Source organism: Diabrotica undecimpunctata, chromosome 8, assembly GCF_040954645.1.
Source record: "Diabrotica undecimpunctata isolate CICGRU chromosome 8, icDiaUnde3, whole genome shotgun sequence".
Taxonomy (NCBI): Eukaryota; Metazoa; Arthropoda; class Insecta; order Coleoptera; family Chrysomelidae; genus Diabrotica; species Diabrotica undecimpunctata.
The window spans coordinates 111,870,727-111,892,853 of record NC_092810.1 but is presented as its reverse complement, the minus strand read 5'-3'; the positions used below and the strand labels follow the sequence as shown (position 1 = coordinate 111,892,853).

The following is a 22,127-nucleotide window of genomic DNA, read 5'->3' as shown; positions in this document are numbered from 1 at the left end:
TGTTAGGCATTTCTCGTAGGGATCGGATCACGAACAAGGAAATAAGACGGAGAACAGGAGTGACAGATGCCATAGAAATAATTATGACCCTTAAGTGGAACTGGGCGGGGCACATAGATAGAATGTCGGATAACAGATGGACACAGCGAATAATACAGTGGAGACCGAGACAAGAAGCACATCGAAGTAGAGGACGTCCACCAACAAGATGATCTGATGACATAAAACGGATCGACAAAAATTGGATGCAAACAGCACAAAACAGAAATACATGGAAAAGACTGAGGGAGACCTATATCCAGCAGTGGATAGATCCGGGTTAAATGATGATGATGATAATGAACGAGGAAAGATGAAGTGAATGTCGATAGTGATATGCGAATGGCTGTAGTTAGATTCCCCGCCGAGAAGAATTTTTTTGTTTTTTTAAATCCATTATAATGAAATATAATGATTTTTAAAAATGAAGTAATTAAACATAAATACAAAATAATAATGACACTGTAAATGATGAATAAATTCTATATTATAATTAACAAATTTTGAAAATTACTAAAATTATAAAAAACTTAAATGTGTGCTGTATAACGCGCTATAAGAAGTATTCATATCTGCCGCCACTCCACAAGTGCCACATGTCGTTTTTTGTGCTCTTCATAGGTCTAAATTCTAGATTTTCTCATATCAGTTATATGTTATTAGACCCTAACCCTCCATAAATAATACGTCGTCCATAAAGTAAAGAACGATTGCGCATCACGAACGGCGCCGATCTCCACCACCGCGATTTCGTGCGCGCCAGTTACCTTTACCTGTCGCATCGGTGTGAGCCAAGTTTCGTTAATGTGTGGTCACGCTTCTTTGTTCTATGGCGGCGCCCATTGAAAATCTCGCCAAATGTGAAGGACGCAGTGTGATTCCGTTTTTAAATGTAAGGTTTTAATTCACGTACAGTTTATGACTAGTGGTGAAACAATACATTTAGAGGCCTTTCGCAAAACCCTTCAAAGACTAAAAACGTGCAACACAGTATAAACGACGTGGCATGTTGTCGACGATTTCAGATTTACGATAATGCTCAATCCCATGCCTCGGAAAGAACTCGACAAGAAACAAGAAGTTTAACGTCTACAATGGGAAATTTTCAAGCACCCTCCCTTCAGCTCAGATGTTGTGCCCTCCGATTATCATTTGTTCCCGAAACTGAAGGACTGAATTTTTAGGTGGAAAGGAGTTTGGGAACTACCAAGAACTTTGAAGCTGAAGTAATATCCTGGCTCAGGCGTTTGGTGATAGAGGCCTACAACATCGACATCGAAAAATTGATTAAACGATATAATAAATGTCTTGACAACCAAGGCAACTACAATGAAAAATAGCCTAAGGTACTGTGACTCTGCAAATAAAATTTTGTTTTATATCTTTTGTTCTTAATTTTTATCCCAAAATGTTCTTTACCTTCCGGCGACCTAAGTATAATAATTGTTGAATGTCGAAATAATTTAAGTGAAAAATATACATTAAAACATCTGTCACCGGTTAATAATCAATTTTTATAACCTTTTAGAAAACTGGTGGTTTTACTTAATAATAAATAAAGTATCTTATTTAGTAACAAAGTATAAAATTTATTTATGTGACGTTTTCATTTTCTCTTTTATTTAAATCAACAAATTCATGCGGTAATAAATTTTTGTATGCTGTCAACAGTGAGGTGAGAGAATCTGAGTTTTCTATTTGCGAAAGTTTATAATCAGCTTGAGATGCTCTCGAGTGACGAGCGTAATCGGGAGGGGCACAAACGGCTGCAGGCGAGCTTCTTTCAAAGTGACTTTGAGCGGGAAAAGACGAAGATTACTCGCTCACTTCATGCTGCTTTTTAATTCACACAAAGCTTGTATCGATCTAGCGTATTTATTTTTTAACATCGGAATATTTTATTCGTTTGAGCTGATATAACTACGAAGTTTTTTAAGCTCATCAGGAAATTTCGCCGATTCCGTTTTTTTTTGATAATACAGTAAAACTCCCTATTTGAACAACACCTTGAAAGCGGCCATTTTTAACGGTAAGTTTTGGTGTTTTAAAATCATCTTATTACAAATTCTTTTGTAATAAGAAATTTACAAAAACGAAAGAATATGCTATTGAGTAAATAGTTTTTGATTGGTTTTACAAATCTGTGAATAAAAAAGTTACTCTATATAGAGTACTTAAATAAATAAAGTAGATTTAGAAGTATCCAAATAAGTGAAAGTTAATGGATTTAATGCTCTACGTGTTTGGATAGATAGATTATCGATAGATACGACATCGATTTTAAAACAATCTCTGGTGAGTCTGTTGACGTGATCTAAGTAACTGTAAAACTGAAAAATTAAATTGCATCAATTGTCATGGACAATAAAGCTAAAAATATTGTTAATGCAGACGAAACCGCATTATACTATTTAACAACACAATGTTTGCCTTCAAGGCAGAGTGGTAAATGTGATGAAAAAAATTAGCTAGAATTTTGAGTTGGGCTTCGAATTGCTTTCTCATCTGGCTTATTATCCTGATTTTGATCCCTTCGATTATTATGTGCTCCCAAATCTGAAGCGATGGCTCATAAATAAAAAATTCAGCTCGAACAAAGAGATAATTGACAAAACAAACGCCTATTTTACAGATCTTCCAGAATCGAATTATTCGGACGGCATAAAGAAGTTGGAAAATCGCTGGAATAGTTGTATTGGGCCTAAATGAGACTGTTTCGAATAGAATAAAAGAATTTCCTGGAAAAACAGGTTTTTCATTTTAAAAGAGGTTATTAACAGATTACCAGTATGAGCTAAAATTGTTGCTTTAACAGGAGGATTTTTAAGATCTATTAGTTAGATCGTATGGAACAAAACTCTCGAGTCTAGGGAGGTTTTGGATGTCTCCGTAGACATTGGATAATTGTGCAATATACGATTCATTAAAATTTTTTAATATTATGACGTTGGCATAGAAAGCTGTGCCTTGGAGTTCTATACCACAGCTCCATGAGGCTTCATGATTATCTTGTTTTTTGCCCCATAACCAGCAGATTCTGCTCAGTATAAGTCTCAGTTGCTATTGTATGTATTCTCCACGTAAGTGTTCTAAGTGCACACCCAGTTATTTGTGATCTTCTTGTTGAAGTTTGATAATTGATGATTGTTGAGAGTTACTGGTGGCCAGTTGTATCTGCGGTTTGTGAACATTACATGTATAAACAGATTTACTTTCATTTACTTTAGTGTGTCATTTAATTTCTGTATACTGAGTGACAAAAAAAATTAAACACCTACGTAGCTTTTTTTATTGCTTACAATGCCTAGAGTGCGTAAAATTCGCCAGGTGTTCCAGCTAAGTGATTGAGCGCTCGGATTGAGTGGAGCCGGTCTATCAACAAGTGAAGTTTCCAGGACAATTAGATCGTTATGCAGTATACTGCAGTGTGAACGAGCGTAGACTTAGAAAAACCGAAGACACCGAGAGAGGGATTCACAGAGGGACCACAGAGCGAAAAGATCGTCGATTAAGACTTCTGGCTCTAAGAGACAGATTCAGTAGTATTCGAACCATCGTAAATCTGTGATTTGAAGAAAATGGCAGGATAGTTGGTATGCGTATGGTATATCGTCTAATATGACAGTTTGGCTTTTTTTCTTATCGCCCACATTAGGTGTTAGCTCTCACAGCTGAACATCGGCGTAACCGTTTCCTCTTGCGAAGAGAAAGAATTCTATAGGATCGGGAATGGAATCTGGTAGTCTTTACTGATGAATCTTTAGGGGATGCATATGTTTGGGTAAGCGTGGGAAGGCGACGTAATGGAAGACATAACATACAATTTAACAGAGAGCGGCAAGTTCACCACATCGTGGGAAGTTTTAATTTTCATTAGGGACAATATTATAGCCCGACACTATATTCAGAGAGTAATGGTGCCTCATCTTTTTCCATATCTAAACGCCACACAAAATCATATTGTTTAGCAAGACAATGCCAGAACTTATGTTTCCAGAGAATCGTTAGCCTTCATGGATCAACATTACGTCAACCATTTATCTTGGTCACAACAATCGCCTGATCTGTCACCAGTTGAACATGTCTGGGACACGTTGCAGACTCATAAATTTGCAGCCCTCTTCACAGACTTTCGCAGCTCTTAGTCACAAAGTTGAGGTAGTCTGAAATGATATACCCCAACAGGATACACCTCATAAGAATGATGCTCAGGCGCATCAATGAGTGTATAAGAAATCCTGGATCCTCAACACAATATTGAACCATCTTCTGCAGTAAGTTGATGAATCAAGCTGAAAATTTAATCATTTTACAAGTAAGGGACACTGAACATGTATACCAAAAATTAAAATTGGATAAATATATGTACGTGTTTACCTTTTTTGTCACGGAGAATATATCTTTTAGGATTCTATGAGTCGTTGCGAAGCAATTTTGGGATTTATGTGAGAGTAAAATTAAAATCTTTTATGTGGCTGTTTAAAAATCATATGTATACGTGGCTACCTCGGTTTTATATAAAAGTACAGTACACGACCAAGTATACTAACGGAGAACTCCCGCCTGCACTGAGCAGACACTAGGGGTATTCTTCGTGCTCAGCCACAAAAAAATGTTAATTTTGTACTTATGAATGATGTACTTTAAATTGGTCAATGCGAAGCAGTTTTCTAATTTTATTAGGATGTTGGTATGTTGGTATCGAATATATCGAAAAATGCCACCGAGCAATAGTCTAAACTAAAATAATCTCCTTTTGCGGCGATAAAATCATTCCAACGCTTTTTTTATGTTTCGATGCCGCCCTTGTAAAAGGATTTTTATCTTTGCCCTCAAAATAAGCTTCATTTTCGGCGATTATTTCCTTATCGGAGAAAGCCATCATTATCTCTTGCCACGGAGAATTTTTTTTTAATCGGAAAAAAGGTGGTAATCACTAGGGGCCAGATCTGGACTAAACATTGGGTGCGGAAGCAATTCAGAGCCCAATTCGTGCATTTTTGCCATCGTTTTTATTGACTTGCATTGTCTTAGTGAAACAACAATTTTTTCTTCAACAAATGAAGATTTTTCTTTAAGATTTTGCTTCGTCTTCAAAGTCTGCAAGAAACCAATATAGTGATCGCTGTTGATTGTTTCTCCATGAATCAAATAGACAATCAAAATAGTTCCTTGCAAGTCCCAAACTACAGAGGCCATACCGACGCAAAAACTCCGACTTATTTAAATTAAACATGTCCAAACACCGCCGAGATTCATCAATTCGTTGTTGTTTTTGCTCTAGTGTAAGAAAACGCGGAACCCATTTGGAAAACAGCTTTCTCTATGCTATTTCTATCTCATGCTACCCTTTGATAACTTTAGAGTGTCAGCTATCTCTTGCAACATGACTTTGCGGCTTTCCATAATAATTTTTAGCATTTTTTCGATGTTTCCGGGAATAACTGCATCATTTGGCCTTCCGGAGCGCTCAGTATCATTAGTGTCGGTACGACCGCATTTAAATTCAGCAAACAATTATGTAATGGTTGCAATCGATGGAGCAGTTCCGGTTTTTGAGCCTTTGCTCAGTTTGGACACTATTTTTCCCATCAACTAACAATCACAAATCAACACACGAAATTTCTTTGAAACCATTGTTTATAAAAATCACAAAAGTAGCGTCACTTCAATCACTGTAACTCGGTAAATAATACTCTGAATGACATAAAATTGTGAGAGTATGCTTTTGAAGATTAGGACTACCGAAATGTCGTGGGAAATTCATGAGAGTCACCATCTCATGATTAGGTCTGGGACTTTGACCGATGATTTAGGTATTGAGTTATTCGGGTAAACATAAAGCGACATCTTTGATATAACATAAATAGTGAGAAGGAAAATCCACTAATAAGAAAAAGAAAAAATTTGCCATGTTTATACGGAGCAAAATTGAATTAAATTACTAACTGAATGGGTATCGTATAAAAAGTGTAAAAAAGGTTGGATGACGATAGAGATAATGACTTTTTGAGTAAAAAGTTTTGACAAAAAATCACCTCAAAAAAGTTCTTAGATAATGCTACTTTGCTCTCAAAAATGAATTTAAAAATATTATAAAATTAAGAACATTTTTGATAACAATTCTTTGGTATTTTACAAAACCCAAAGATTTTTTGGAAAGGCAGCCAAATCCAAGAAGATTCATCTCTCTTAAAACATTATTGCAGAATATCAAGATCTATAAAAATATCTCTTAATGGAATTAAAAGTCTTAACAGAAAACCCAGATTTTAATTTGTAATTAATAATGACTTTTATTTGAAAGCACACACTACCAGTTCTACTGTAGATGAAGAATGTAAAAATGACCAAGACAAATAGAATGTTTGTTAATTTGTGCAAAATATAAGTGACGTTTGTGAAATACTGAGGGACTAACAATATTATTTATAAATATAACACAACAACGATCGATTATTCATGAATTCTACTGAAAAATTTTTTTCACAAAATATAAAGTTTTGTTTAATTGCTCATAAATCAGTATGATTAGCCACAAGGCAGAGAAGAGAGAGTTTGATAAGGTTAGCAAGTACAAAAGTTCTCAAAGCTCAAAAAAGAGTAGACAAGACAATTCCTGCTTTCTTATCATTTAGTGCAAAACTTTTCCTTTGATAATGAAACAATTATCTAAACTTTTAACTTACTGTTTCTATTTTCAAAACGATCTAAACGATTTCGTGATGTAGAAAGCGCCATATTAGATCGTTAACTGCGAGTAGACACTTAAATACGTAACAGTTACGTGTCCAATTCACTGATCCGACAAATATAATACACATAACTGTTACATAACGAGTATGGTCCAATGAATTAACGGAATTACTATTGCACTAATCTAAAATCTACCTACATTCAATCTGTTGATTAAATAAACGGACAAATATACTATAATATACTATATGTAAAAGTCATCATTACTTGTGTACAAATGTACTTTAATTCAAACAACATGTAATGGACTTGATGCATAAATACTAATCTGTAGTCACACAATTATTGTTAATTATAAATGCCATATTATAATGACATTAGCTGCATCAATCCAAATAAAAAATTAAAAATTTAATTAATTAATTAATTTTATAAATTTAGTTTTTGGTTATTTCTAGCGTTTGTGGTACTAACGTCACTTGATGTCATATTTGTGTTTTTAGCTAGTCAAACTATGTATCTTTTTCTATGTGTTTGGGATCTATGAGTTTCTTTGTCTTCATTCTTTGACGTCTTATAAAGCGCCATATTTCCTTTTGCAGGCCATAAAAATCATGCTCCATTTCTTTTGAAAAACGTTAAGTAGTTGATGTTTTTTATCCGTAAATTAATTTATGTAAAAGAGGTAGTTATAGTTGCTAAAATTTTAATAAATGTATACGGTATACAATGATATATCTATCATTGTATAATAATTTATACCTTACTGCGAAAGACAATTGTTTGATTTTAAAGATTTATACATGATAAATAAGTATTTCACTAACAATATGTTTGTTTTCCAAATTAAAAATTATTTTTGAATTATATTGATATCAAATAGAAATTCCTTACCTCTATCAAGACTTCTATCAAACTGACTATCGACTTTTGCTCGTAAGGCGTCCAAATCAAACGGGGATGTAATGCCGTGGTCTACGCTTCTGCTTTTGCTCCTACAAAAAAAAATTAGAACATCAATGTACATGTTTATGTTTATATTCCAAGTGTTATAAGAGATGAGTTTCAGATATATGTATATGTAAGTTATACATTTAACTAACAGTAGTCAGGTTATAATATTAGAATTTTAAAATCTAAAACCCCGCCGTAGAGAGTTCTAGGCAGTATCTAGGTCATATTGACAGATGGTATAATATATTGCACCAATTATAGTGCGTTTAATATTCATTGTTCAAAATAATAGTATTGGCACCAGATGTTGGCAAGATTAGCTTAGTCATCTACAAGATGCTTACTTAAGCAACTGTTGTATGACTGTGGATGAACAGTTGATATCTTTTCGAGGAAGGTGTCCATTTATGCCAAATAAGCCTGCCAAATATAGCATTATAATTTGGGATCTGTGAAAGCTTTACATCTTGTACACGGAAGTTAGAAATACAAAAAAAAATAGTGTACAAAAAAGAGTCAAGATCGATCTTCGCTCGTCGTCAAAATTTGGTAACTGAAATAAAAAGTAAAAATAGTTAAGTTTTTTACATCATACTAACTAGGATATTATTTACTTTAAAAAATTTAACTTTGACACACAGAGAGAGAAAGAGAGAGAGAGAGAGAGAGAGAAAATAAAACCTAAACTTTCACTAATATTTACAAACATCAAGGATCGAAAAATTGATTCGTCTATTTGGATTTGAACAAACAAGAACTATTGTCTCTTATTGCCCAAGAGGGGCAAAGTTGTAACATTATTTAGTACGCCAAGAAGTTTATAATACCAAGAAGCTAGACAAAATTACTAAGAAAAAAAAAGAGATCATAATACATTAAAAAAAACGAAAGGCGGTATTGATAATATGGTCAAAATAATTGAAATTACCTCATAGTTTTTGATAACATGATATATTAGTATAATGAAGCTTTCATCATTTGGTTGTTATAAAAAACCGAAAATTGTGCGAAAAAAGATTGAGAAAAAGACGCAACTTGATCATAGAGTTAGGAAAGAAATTAGCAGGCTACAAAGTTGAACGCAATTAATTATGTCCTTTTTTTTGTTTTTTTTTATTTAAAAAAAATATTTAAAAAATTCCTTTATAAAAGGTTATTGTTATTAATATAAAACACAGAACGTATGACGAAATAATAATATACCTTTTATAAAGGAATTTTTTTAAATAAAAATTATGGTATACAGCTAACTACAGGAATGCAGTTTCCTTGTGGATTTTTTATTTATTTCCTTGAGTTTTTTTTATTTTTTGAAGTTATACTTCTATACGCGCGTTCGACGTTGGAAATTTGTACGGGAGTGAATCGGCAAAATCGTTACATATGTAAGATATAGGTAAGAGAGAGACAGAAGATATATTTTTTCTCTCTTTCTCTCTCTAGAATAAAAATGTTCCTTTTGTAAATATATTTAATATTTATTAATATTATTATTATTTTTTTATTAATATTATTATCATGGTAAATTGAACATATGCGTAAGTAAGTTATGTATTGTTACGATAAATATATACTGGCCTAAATATATGATGACTAATAATTCTGTTTTGTTGTAGAAATTTGGCGAATGATCTAGGTTCAAATTATGGTGAATCCTCCAAAACTAGATGCTTCTCGATTTTTCGATGCAAGACAATGCGATCTTTCGATGCTGTTCTAGTATATCAGGATTTCGTATATAAATACAACATTTTTATATGGAGGGCCAGTTAATTCTCAAGACCCGCGCACGCGAATTTGTCACGTACGGATATAATAAATTATTGTCAGATAAGTTAAAATAAATAAAGAAATAAATTAAAATCCGTAAGTGTTATAAATATTGAACCTTTTAATAAATTCACAACAAATGGTGTCAGAGTGAGATCGAACATAAATTAGACTTATAATAATAATACAAGTGAATATAAAATAAATTGTGAAAATGGCTACGATTTATGAGCTGACAGTGACTAATTTAAGAAGACATCTTGAAGACAGAGAATTAGCTTCTACCGGAAAAAAGGCTGAGTTAGTCCAACGACTAAAGAACGCTTTGCTAGAAGAAGGACTAGATCCAGAGACTTATATATTTGAAGACAAACATGATGCTGTCCTCTCGTCGATTTCGAAAATTTCCTGCGACATCGCTTCGTTGGAAGACAAAGTTTCTAACGAGATTTCTTCGCTGGAAAGCAAAGTCTCTGCTAACATCTCTTCGGAAATCTCTAAAGTCACTTCTGAGATGTCTGCCCTGGACGATAGAATATCTTCATTAAAAAACCAAGTTGCTGCCGATATGTTAGCCTTCGAAGAAAAGATATGGAAAGAGATGGAAAAGAAGATGGAGGAAACAGGGACAGCAGAGAGAGGTAACAATCCGATTACAGTGGAGATAAAAGAAGACGAGACGAAATTTAAGTTGGAGACACGGCCGAAATTTGAAGGAAGTGGAGGTTCTATTCATGTTAAAGTCCCAACTTTCGACGGAAAATCATCATGGAACAACTACATGAAACAGTTCGAATCAGCCGCAAGAGCAAATGGATGGTCTGAAAAAGAAAAGGCTGTAAACCTGACTATCGCCCTTCGAGGAGATGCCTTAGATGTGCTTCAGACCATAGCCGTAGAGGAGACCGATGATTTCGAACAACTGAAGAAGAGGTTAAATATGCGATATGACCACGAACATTTGGAGCATGTATATCAGTCACAGCTTAAAAATCGTAGACAGAAGAAAGATGAGGCTCTTCAAGAATATGAGGTAGATATTGCCAGATTAGTACGATATGCTTATCCAACAGCTCCCGAAGACATGATGGAAAAATTGGCCGTTCAAACGTTTATTGATGGTCTTCGTGATCATGAAATGCAGAGAACACTGCGATTAGCTCGTCACAAAACGCTGGTTGATGTCTTATCCGCCGCCCTCGAATACGAGTCAGCTACGCAGGCCTCTGGCGGGTACAGTAAAGTTAGGACTGTAAAAGAGGAAGGAGACGAAGATAAACTTGACCAGCTCTTTAATTTGATGAAAAGCATGACATGCAAGAAAAAGAAGACCATAAAATCAAGAAACTCACCATCAGGAAAACCAGAACGAGTCAACCTTAGGGAGGCAGCTTCGACCCGGAACTCTTCCAAAGACCCTCTCATACTAATAGCTTCTTTGAAATGTCGTGAAGATAGTGTATATGTAGATGGAGACATAAATGGTAAAAAGCATACGTTGTTGGTGGATACCGGAGCGACCAGAACCATTATACGCCCGACAGTTATAAACAGCCGAAAGAAACTGTTACCAACGAGGTTGCGACTTCGGACCGCTACAGGTGAAAATGCCAACATTCATGGAGAAATCCAGGTACAATTGGGAATTGGAGCAGAAAAGTTCGTCCATACTGTTATAGTTGCTGACATCGAAGAGGATGTTATATTAGGAATGGACGTAATGAATATGCATGGATTCCAATTGGATTTTAAGAATAAGGTAATCAAAGTTGGCAACGAGGAGGTATTTCTCCATCCACATAATGATAACACTGTGCAAGCAGCCATTACAGAAGATACAGTCGTGCCTGCGAGAAGCGAAACGATCATAGTAGCGCGGCTACAGGGATTTGTGGACGAAGGGAGACCTGTTATGATGGAGCCTTGGAACCACGACGATGAGGTTGGCCGTGGAATCATAATTGGAAAGGAATTGGTGACTTCGGCTAAGGAAATTCCTGTGAGACTTATCAATGTCAACGACTACCCAGTGACCATAAAGAAAGAGACAAAAGTAGGAACTTGTGTACCTGTGACATCCATAATCCGTCAGGCGACAACATCTGATAATTCCAACGATAAATTCGACCAAATGGTTGCAGTTGCAGGACAGTCTCTAAATCAGATGGAGAAAAGGAAATTAAGGGAATTTCTTCGACAGTATCGTGATATTTTCGTACCCAAAGGAGGAAAGACGGGAAGAACTACGGTTGTTAAGCATAAAATTGATACTGGTAATGCTAAGCCAATTCGTCAAACAGCTCGACGATTACCACAGGCAAAAAGAGAGGAAGCTGAAACGATTGTTCAGGAAATGAAGAAAGACGGGGTGATAGAACCTTCTACGAGCCCATGGGTCTCTCCGGTGGTCCTGGTTAAGAAGAAAGACGGAACGACGAGGTTCTGTGTGGATTACCGTTTGCTGAACAACGTTACCAAGAAAGATAGTTATCCTCTGCCTCGGATCGATGACACATTGGACACATTGGCTGGAAGTAAATTGTTTTCTACTTTGGATTTGAAGTCTGGATACTGGCAGGTAGAAATGGACCCAGTAGATAAAGAAAAGACAGCCTTCACTACAGGATCTGGATTGTGGCAATTCAACGTTATGCCATTTGGACTCTGTAATGCTCCTGCGACATTTGAGAGGCTTATGGAAAATGTGTTGAGAGGGTTATCTTGGAAAACATGCCTGGTTTATTTAGATGACATAATCGTCTTGGGGGAGACATTCGAAGATCATTTGAGGAATTTAGAAAACGTTTTTAATCGACTTAAAGCTGCCCAATTGATGCTAAACCCCAAGAAGTGCCAGCTATTTCAAGGTAAAGTCAATTATCTGGGTCATATAGTCAGTAAAGAAGGAGTGGCCGTGGATAAGGGAAAAATCGATTCCATTAAGGAATGGCCAAAACCAACTGACAAACATCAAGTGAGAAGTTTTCTTGGACTATGTACTTACTACCGGAGGTTTATTAAGAAGTTTGCAGATATCGCTAAGCCATTAACGCGACTTACAGAGGAATCAAGAGAATACCGCTGGGATATAGACTGCCAAAATGCCTTTGAAACGTTGAAAAAGCATTTAATAACAGCACCAATTTTGGGGTATCCACTGCCAGAAGGAGAGTTCATCTTAGATACAGATGCAAGTAATGAGGGAATTGGAGGAGTGCTGTCTCAGATTCAAGGAGGACAGGAACGAGTCCTCGGATATTTTAGTAAAGTTCTTTCAAAACCTGAGCGGAATTATTGCGTCACGAGAAGAGAACTTCTGGCAGTAGTGAAATCAGTAGAGCACTTCTATCAATACCTCTATGGAAGGAAGTTTTTAATCCGAACCGACCATGCCGCCCTTAAGTGGTTGATGCAGTTTAAGAATCCAGAGGGTCAGATAGCCAGGTGGATCGAACGACTCCAAGAATACGATTTTAAGATTGAGCACCGAGCCGGAGTTAGCCACAGAAACGCTGATTCTCTTTCCAGACGGCCATGCCCAGCAGAGTGTCCCCACTGCAACAAAACGGAATCCAAGGAAGCAGCAGTGCTAAGAACGACGATTGTCAACGACGACTGGACGCCTACTAAGATAAGGGAAGAACAAGAGAGAGATCCAGTTATACAGAAAATCCGAAAATGGAAAGAGGAAAACCGTCGACCACCTTGGCAGGAAATATCAAACCTATGCTCAGTAGTTAAGACGTATTGGGCCCAGTGGGACTCATTTATCATCGAAGATGGCTTGCTCAAACGAGTCCTGGAAAATGATGACGGTGCAGAGAAAAGAAGACAGTTGGTGATCCCAAAGAGCAGAATAGCCGAAGTACTTCGTCAGTTACACGACAGTCCATCGGGAGGGCATTTTGGTGTAAGGAAAACCCTTCAGCGAATTCGGGAACGGTTTTATTGGATGAACAGTTCCGACGACGTAAAAGACTGGTGTAAGAAATGTACTATTTGTGCTACGAGTAACGGGCCTCACCGGAAAAGGAGAGCTCCTATGAGACAATATAATGTTGGAAGCCCGTTTGAAAGAATAGCTTTGGACATTGCAGGGCCATTTCCAGAAAGTGAAAATGGGGGCAAGTACATGTTGGTAGTAATGGATTACTTCACTAAGTGGGTCGAGATTTATGCACTTCCAGACCAGAAGGCCGCCACCGTTGCAGATAAGTTGATCCAAGAATATATCAGCCGATTTGGAGTGCCTTTGGAGATCCATAGTGACCAAGGCAGGAACTTTGAAAGTGATCTATTCCAAGGAATATGTGATAGACTAGGCATGAAGAAAACAAGAACTACCGCGTATCATCCGCAATCGGATGGTATGGTAGAACGAATGAATAGGACAGTTGGCAAGTATTTGACAAAGATGGTGTCCGATCATCAGCGAGACTGGGACCAATACCTCCCGTTCTTCACAATGGCCTACAGATCTGCTGTTAACGAATCAACGGGCCAGACACCAGCCAGAGTCCTATTCGGACGCGAAATGCGACTACCTTGTGATCTAGAATTTGGGTGTCGACCTGGAGAAGATGTAGCAGGTGAAGATTATGTGATCGAATTACGAAGAAGAATGGACGATGTACATGAGTTGGTCCGTTCCCACCTTCAGATCGCTAGCGACCGAATGAAGAAACGGTACGATACACAAGCCGAAAAGGGTTGCTTTAAGAAGAACGACAAAGTATGGCTGTATAATCCCAAGAAGCGAAAAGGTTGTTCTCCCAAATTGCAGCAGTTTTGGGAAGGTCCATACCTCATCATGGAGAAGATCAACGATGTCATCTACCGAATAAGCAAGATTCCGAGGGGAAAGCCGATGATAGTACACCATAACCGGTTGGCATCTTTCGAAGGTGACCACGACGTAGATGAAGAAGTGGAAGTAAACCAAGTCCAAGATGTGTTTAACCTCACGTTTGAGGAATTCATGGGTGCCTATGGAGGTACCGGTAAAGCAAGACATGGTGTTACCACTGAAGAAAAGCAAGATCTACTCGCGCTCCCCGATGACTACTCGCTGGCCCTTACCATCCCGGCCAGTATCAAAGACGCATCAGGGTTGGCATCCGTCTTTCGAAGGAAGTTTGGTCGAGTTGCAGAACTGCAATGCCAGGTGCCAGCTCCCGGTAAAACCTTGAAACTCCAAGATGCATCACGTTACCTTTTCTACCTGGTAACAAAAGACACTGCCCGTGACCAACCTACCTACCGAGATGTATGGGAAGCCTTACTTCAATTGAGAGAGCACGTACTAGAGTCCGACGTGCAAAAGTTAGCCATGCCAAAGTTGGAGTGCCGCCAATTAGATTGGAGGGTTATCCGAAATATGGTGGAGGATATCTTCAAAGACACCGAAGTCCAGGTGTTAGTCTGTTGCAATCCGCTAAGTACCTTGTGCGGAGAGAAAACCGTCCCTTGTCATTTTTATACAACTGGAAGTTGTAAAAGAGGGTCCAGTTGCCGATACCAGCATACAGTTCCGGTTCCAGTCCCGACAAGGTTCCAGGAGGAACCATCTTTTAAGAGGGGGGCAATGTTACGATAAATATATACTGGCCTAAATATATGATGACTAATAATTCTGTTTTGTTGTAGAAATTTGGCGAATGATCTAGGTTCAAATTATGGTGAATCCTCCAAAACTAGATGCTTCTCGATTTTTCGATGCAAGACAATGCGATCTTTCGATGCTGTTCTAGTATATCAGGATTTCGTATATAAATACAACATTTTTATATGGAGGGCCAGTTAATTCTCAAGACCCGCGCACGCGAATTTGTCACGTACGGATATAATAAATTATTGTCAGATAAGTTAAAATAAATAAAGAAATAAATTAAAATCCGTAAGTGTTATAAATATTGAACCTTTTAATAAATTCACAACAGTATATTGTCATTTTTAAATACTTATGAATATTGCATTTTAATTTGTATTATATTATTATATTGAATTATGTTGCAGTGGTACGTGTAAAAAATTTTTTTGCATTCAACACCTTTCAAAATATTGATTCAATCCTTCGTGTACTATACTCCTATTACAGGTCAAATGTTGTTTATATACAGGAAACGTTGCACCATATACCTATATACCTAATTATGTTTCTCTTTTTGTTCTCTCTTACCTATAGCATTACATATTTAATGATTGTGCAGATTGACTCACATATAAATTTATAACGGCGAACGCGAGTATAGAAGTCACACCCGTTTTTTATTATTTATCGTTTTTTATTTTTATTTTTTTTGTATGATATATTTACTATTTTTTATTTTATTACCCAAGCCTATTTATAATCTAAATTTACAGGACGTTATATACACGTAAATACATTTTATTTTTCACTTGCATATTATTTATTTATTTTAGCTTGGATACAGTTACCATAAACACACTTCTTATTTTCTGGGGCATAATAAGGGCAATAGGTGTTATGACCTATAATGCCCTGTTGTATAAAAAAAAAGCAAATGTTATAGAACGAAGTTTTTTTTATTTTAAACAATTTTGATAGGAGTAAGTATTATAGAACTAACATTTTTTAATCGTAACAATCTTTATAAACGACGGTATTGCTCATTCTACTATGATAAATTTTCTGACTTTTTAAATTGATCTTATCGTAACTTAGAATTGTAGAGTTAGAATGTTAAAAAACTTAGCTAGTAACAACATAGTGGTGTTTTTTGTTACTATGTGCAAAAAAAAGAGTTTTTTTTAACGTTGGAAATGTATGGTAGCTTTGAACTTAAAACGCAAAGCTTTACCCAAGGTTAATCGAAAAACCCAATGTAACTACATTTAAAAGGAGGTAATTCTTTGTAAATTTTTGATTGTTAGAAAGTTTAAATGTGGGGTTCTGTTTTACCAGAACGCATGTGCTGACAATTCAAGTAGTTCTTTTGAATCTTTATGTCGTTAAGGTTCAGTGGTAAAACCGAATGAAGTTAAATCCCAGTATAGGGAAATATTATTTTAGATTTTCTTTTATATAAATATTTTTCTATATTGGGATTTAACTTCATTCGGTTTTTTTTTCTAACAATCAAAAATTTAGTTATTGCCGACAATTCAAAGAATTACCTCCTTTTAAATGTAGTTACATTGGGTTTTTCGATTAACCTTGGGTAAACCTTTGCGTTTTAAGTTCAAGGCTACCATACATTTCCAACGTTAAAAAAAACTTTTTTTTGCACATAGTAACAAAAAACACCACTATGTTGTTACTAGCTAAGTTTTTTAACATTCTAACTCTACAATTCTAAGTTACGGTAAGATCAATAATGTTTTTAATAGATAATAATATGGTAGCTAATTATAATTTATTCTCTTTCAGCCCTGAAGAAGCCAAATTAATTCACTTTGGCGAAAACGTTCGGGGCGAAACAATTGATACTCATTAGAGTCTTTCTTGCAGATTTCCACAATATTTAAGAGTTTACTATTTAACTTATCTGCAAAGATTAAATTTCTTTTCTATATATATATATATATATATATATATATATATATATATATATATAAATACACTCGGCCAGAAGCCCTCGTGTTCCTAACATAGTCGCCCTCGGGTATAAATACATAAACATCTACTTAATGCCATTGGTACATATAAATATTGGCGTCTGCTTATTTTTTGGAAAAATAATTGTTTTTAAATTGAAAGGTAAAGAGCAATTTAGGTCAATTAACTTTTCATACATTAATTTAATACTTCGTCTCTACTGTCCACACTCCAACATGAGGTGCTGTAGATCGCCCATTTTACCACAGGTGCTATATGGGTTATATACACACTATACATATTGTGTGTTTGTATGTTAGGGTGAGTGCGTGATTTGATCTTATTCTGTTTATTGTTTTTATAAATAACCTATTTGACTTATATTTATACTATCTCTCAATGGGAATTAGTGCTTCTTAATTTCTAAAATTTATTCCCGTTGTACTTTGGTTCTACAAATGTTAAAAACTTTGAAATTGTTTTTACTGATATTATCTTTCTATTACTGGTAGAAGTATGTTGTTTATGCTATGTTTCATTACAGCTGCAGATTTAGCGAAATTGTCGACTTCTTCATTTCCTAATATTCAAGAGTGTCCTCTCTAACTTAAAAAATAATAATTTGAACTGTCTGACAAAGTAATATCATAATGTGTCCCTCTATTTTTAAGATTTTTAAAAACATAGTTGTTACTGAATATAATAATACCTAATTTTTTGTATTTTAGTGATAGATGTATATATAAATAAAAACACCTGACTGCTAGAAGTGTCATATAACCCCATAAAAGTAAATAGTTTATCACCGTCCATCCAAGTGCAAGAATGAAATTCCACAGTTCAGTCCAGCGTGCTGGAGAAAGAAGAAGAACGATAGAACATTCATTATTAAAGGTAGTGTACATTTAATTTAAATACACAGACAATTTAATTAATTGATAACTTTGTATTTAACTTATTTCGTCTTAAAACATAATACCAGCAGAAGTGGTTCTAATTTATTTAAACAATAATTGTTTTTAAACAAATTCTATAAATCAATTTCATCTGCCCGCACAAATTTATTTTCGCTCTTCTGTATCATTCTGAATAAAAAAGGTTTATTGTAATTTTTCTCTAAAGTTGATCGTTTTCAACTTATACAATTTAAAATTGAAAAAAAAAACGAAAGCGACGATTTTTAAGGACCAAAAACACACAATTATTTTTGAATTCACCAAATCTTGTTCTATCAGTGTCTTATACTTTTGTTTGGCCTATTTGGTTTAAAACATTGTTTTTAGTTGTTTGAGGCCCTTATCCCAACCTAAAAATGGATTTATACAATATACAAAAAATCTCATGCGAATATTTTTCCCAATCAATTCGAGGTTTTCCTCTCGTATAAACATATTTTGCCGAATTTAAAACCAAAATCCTATTATTTTTTTATCATACATTAATTTGTTATTTATTTATTTGTCCTGTAGATTTTTTTCAGTTCTTAAAAGGTTTATTTACAAGCTAAATTAGTGCAATGTAAATATTTTACATTTTTACACAGCAATTCTGAAGACGGGAAGTCATAAATTTTTATTACATCTTTCAATGTGAGATTAAATAAAAATGCGATGACTAACTGTAACTGAATGTTTAAGATTAGAGAAACATAATACCTATGTCATGTTTATTGGAAACACTAGGCATCATTCGCACGTGCAAATCCTACCCTGTCGACCAATTTCCTATGAAATTAAAATGGTGCATGTTTTTAGGATCCATTTATTTTTTCGGGCATGCGTATTTACGAGGTCCAGGAGATTTTGAAACATTTCTACTAGAGGTTTTGAAATTGAAAGAATAATAAATCATAAGATTAGTAACGATTACAGTTTTCTCACAATGGATTTTGATGTAAAGTATAATTTATAAGATATATTGCCAGCTTTTACTGTGAAATATATTTATTTATGTATTTTCTAGAAGATTAAACTTATTATATTTATAAACCTTTTTCTTGCGGAAGTATTATTAACATTAAATTCCTTTATCTACGACCAATATATAATGTTAATATTATACTTGTAATTTTTGCAGCATAAAGCCGTATAGTCCAGTCCGCAGAGAATATCTCATTCAATCTCTCAAAATTATACGAACATGCTAAATTTTGCTGATAAAGTCAATTTTGGGACCACAAAAAATGCAAAAAATTTGCCACTCCTACCTTCGGGCTTCCCCCTAAAGCACTGATAATTGTAGGGGAAAACAGAAAACGTCGATTTACCAAATTTTGCAAACAAGAAATGTAGGTGAGATAATTTTGAACAAAAATATTTGTTAGCATTTTTTATGTAGAATGAACCATTTTCTCAGAAACAACGCTTGAAGCGATCGGCAATTTTGAATGTCAGTTACAAGCAAGAAATGAACTTTTTTTAATAAAATTTGTATCAACTCGACGGTCAAAAATTGGATATCTTTTGGGCATAGTGCCCTATCGACAAAAATCAAAATGTAGTTTAAATTTGAAGAATGCTGCTTTCGCATGCAATTTTTGGATTTTGGCGCAAATGAAGTCAGTGACTATAAAACTCTTAAATACATAAAAATACAATACACTACGATACATACAATAAAATTTATACTTCCATTGATCGGTCGCTGTGGAATTTCCATTACTAGAGCCTAATCTTCAAAACGTATAACATAAAATTTCTATTTTAAGTTTTGGCAACAAATATGAGGCATCATAAATATGCTTAAAAAAAGCTTAATTTAAACTTTCACATTGCGAATGATCTCAAGTCACGGGAAATACTTCCACGAAGACGGCATTAAGTGGAATTTGTAGCTGAAGTTGGGTAGTTTTGAAACAAGTACTTGTGCAATCGAAATAAGCTGTTTTAAAGTTTTAATTGTAGTATAAGGCCACTGCGAGAATTGTAACCTGCCGGCAGTACTTGAGTGGAGTGCACTGTAACCTATTTTCGAAGGTCTCCCTCGAAATTCTCAGACTGGCCTGCATGAAGCGATTATATACTATATGCTGTCTATAGTAGAAACATTCAGCTTCAACTTCCCATTTCGAACGTCCCAAAATATGGTCGAAATCGAAAGTTATATATGTTTTATTAGAGGAAACTTTAACAACTGGCAGCACATGAGGTTGTTTTAGCGGTACCACATCAAGCTCTAGTTCCACATCACGCATGTGCAGATTGGATTTTTCAAATAAAATGTGCAAGTTGAATTAACTGTCAATGGATGAAGACATCATTTGCAATCCCGGAAAATAAACATTGGCAGTTATTCTTCCAAATGTTAAGCCAACTTTTAAAACGTCTTCACAATATTCTTTGTCTAACAAACTTCTAGAAAAAGAATATGAAAGTATCGCAACCAAGATATAAATTAAAATAAGTGAAGCCAATGCTTTAGGTCAGCAGTGAGATGGTTGGAGTAACAGGGGAAACACCGCTGATATTACTTTTATTATCACCTTTCCTACATCTGCTTTCTTTAAAACTGCCACTAATGATACAAATAGATATACTGCAGAGTACATTGGCGAAAAAATGGAAGTAGTATTAGCAGAAACAAGACCAGAAAAATTGTGTGTTCTAGTAATGGACAACGCCAGTGCAATGGAGAAAGCCAGACACAGCACTCATGAAAAATACTAACATATCTGTTTACGGTTGTGTTGCCCATCTTCCTTTTCTATAGGTTTCTATCTTCTAATACTTTTGGCGACCATATTGACTGATCTTATTCTATTCACAGCAACTCGAAATCGATCAATTGCCGTTGGACCAGTCCATTCTCTAAGATTAACTAGCCAGGATATACGTGTGCGTAAAGTATTACACTAAAAACGTAACATCTAAGAATTCTTAAGCGTATATTGATACTTTTAAAGATAAGTTGCAGAGAATCTTCCTAAGACCTTTAAAAAAATCTTCTGACTTTTTCAATACGAGTTTTTATTTCGTAACTATGATCACAGATATCCTTAATATTGCAGCCCAGATACCATATGTTCTCCACTCTTTCTAACGGTTTATCGTTTATTGTAATTTGGGCGTTTATGTTGGTGTTCTTCCTAATGGTCATAACTTTTGTATTCTTACAATTTAGTTTTAAGCCGTATTTATAAAATGTTTCAACAATATTATCCATCATCGATTGGAGCCCCTACGCACTATCTGTCAGCAATACCGTATCCTCTGCAAATCTAATATTGTTTATGATTTGACCATTTACTGCAATACCATCTTCTGATTCGTCCAAGGCTTCTCTAAAGATGTTTTCAGAGTATACGTTAAATAATACTTGCGACAGTATGCAACCCTGTCGAACTTCTTTTCCGACTGTGAAGATCTCGGACAGTTCATTTCCGAATCGCACTGTTGTTTTTTGTTGGATATATAAGTTTGAGATTAGTCTTATATCCTTACCATCGAGTCTTGATGTTTTTAGGATATTGAATATTTTTCCATGTGGTATTTTGTCAAAAGACCTTCACGAAATCAATGAAAGATGCACACAGATCGCAATTGACATCTCTGTGTTACAACTTGCAAACTGAAAAGTGCTTTCTTCATTCCTAGTCCTGCTCTGAATCCAAATTAAACTTCACTTAGTTGTTCTTCTAATTTGGTGTATATGCGCAAGTGAATGATTGTAAGGAGTACTTTAAGTTCATGTCTCAGCAAATTAATTAATCTATGTTCTTCACATATCCTAGTTTTTGGAAAACTAATTCCCATTGAGAGATAGTATAAATATGAGTCAAATAGGTTATTTATAAAAAGAATATACAGAATAAGATCAAATCACGCACTCATCCCAACATAAAACACAGAATAGCTGTGTATATAACCCATATAGCACCTGTAATAAAATGGGCGATCTACAGCACCTCATATTGGAGTGTCGACAGTAGAGACGAAGTATTAAATTAATGTATGAAAAGTTAATTGACTTTTTTTTTGGCTTTTTGGGAAGTGGAATGAATATTGATAGTAGCCAGTATTTTGGTAAATGACCAGTCTCATATACGTTGTTAAATAGCTTCGTAAGAGCTGTGATTTATTGTGCCCCCAATATCTTTAAAATTTCACCATGC

The 22,127-nt window shown here is 35.1% G+C and overlaps 1 protein-coding gene across 5 annotated transcripts in view; it reads right to left on the bottom strand.

Moving 5' to 3' along the window:
* Nucleotides 1–22,127, bottom strand: part of mtd (TLD domain-containing protein mustard) — a 916,705-nt gene that overhangs the window by 246,104 nt on the left and 648,474 nt on the right. For all 5 annotated transcript variants that reach the window (XM_072540745.1, XM_072540746.1, XM_072540756.1 and 2 more), the window contains one exon: nt 7,630–7,730. In XM_072540745.1, the coding sequence (XP_072396846.1) occupies nt 7,630–7,730 (101 nt within the window). The remainder of the gene's footprint in view (nt 1–7,629; nt 7,731–22,127) is intronic.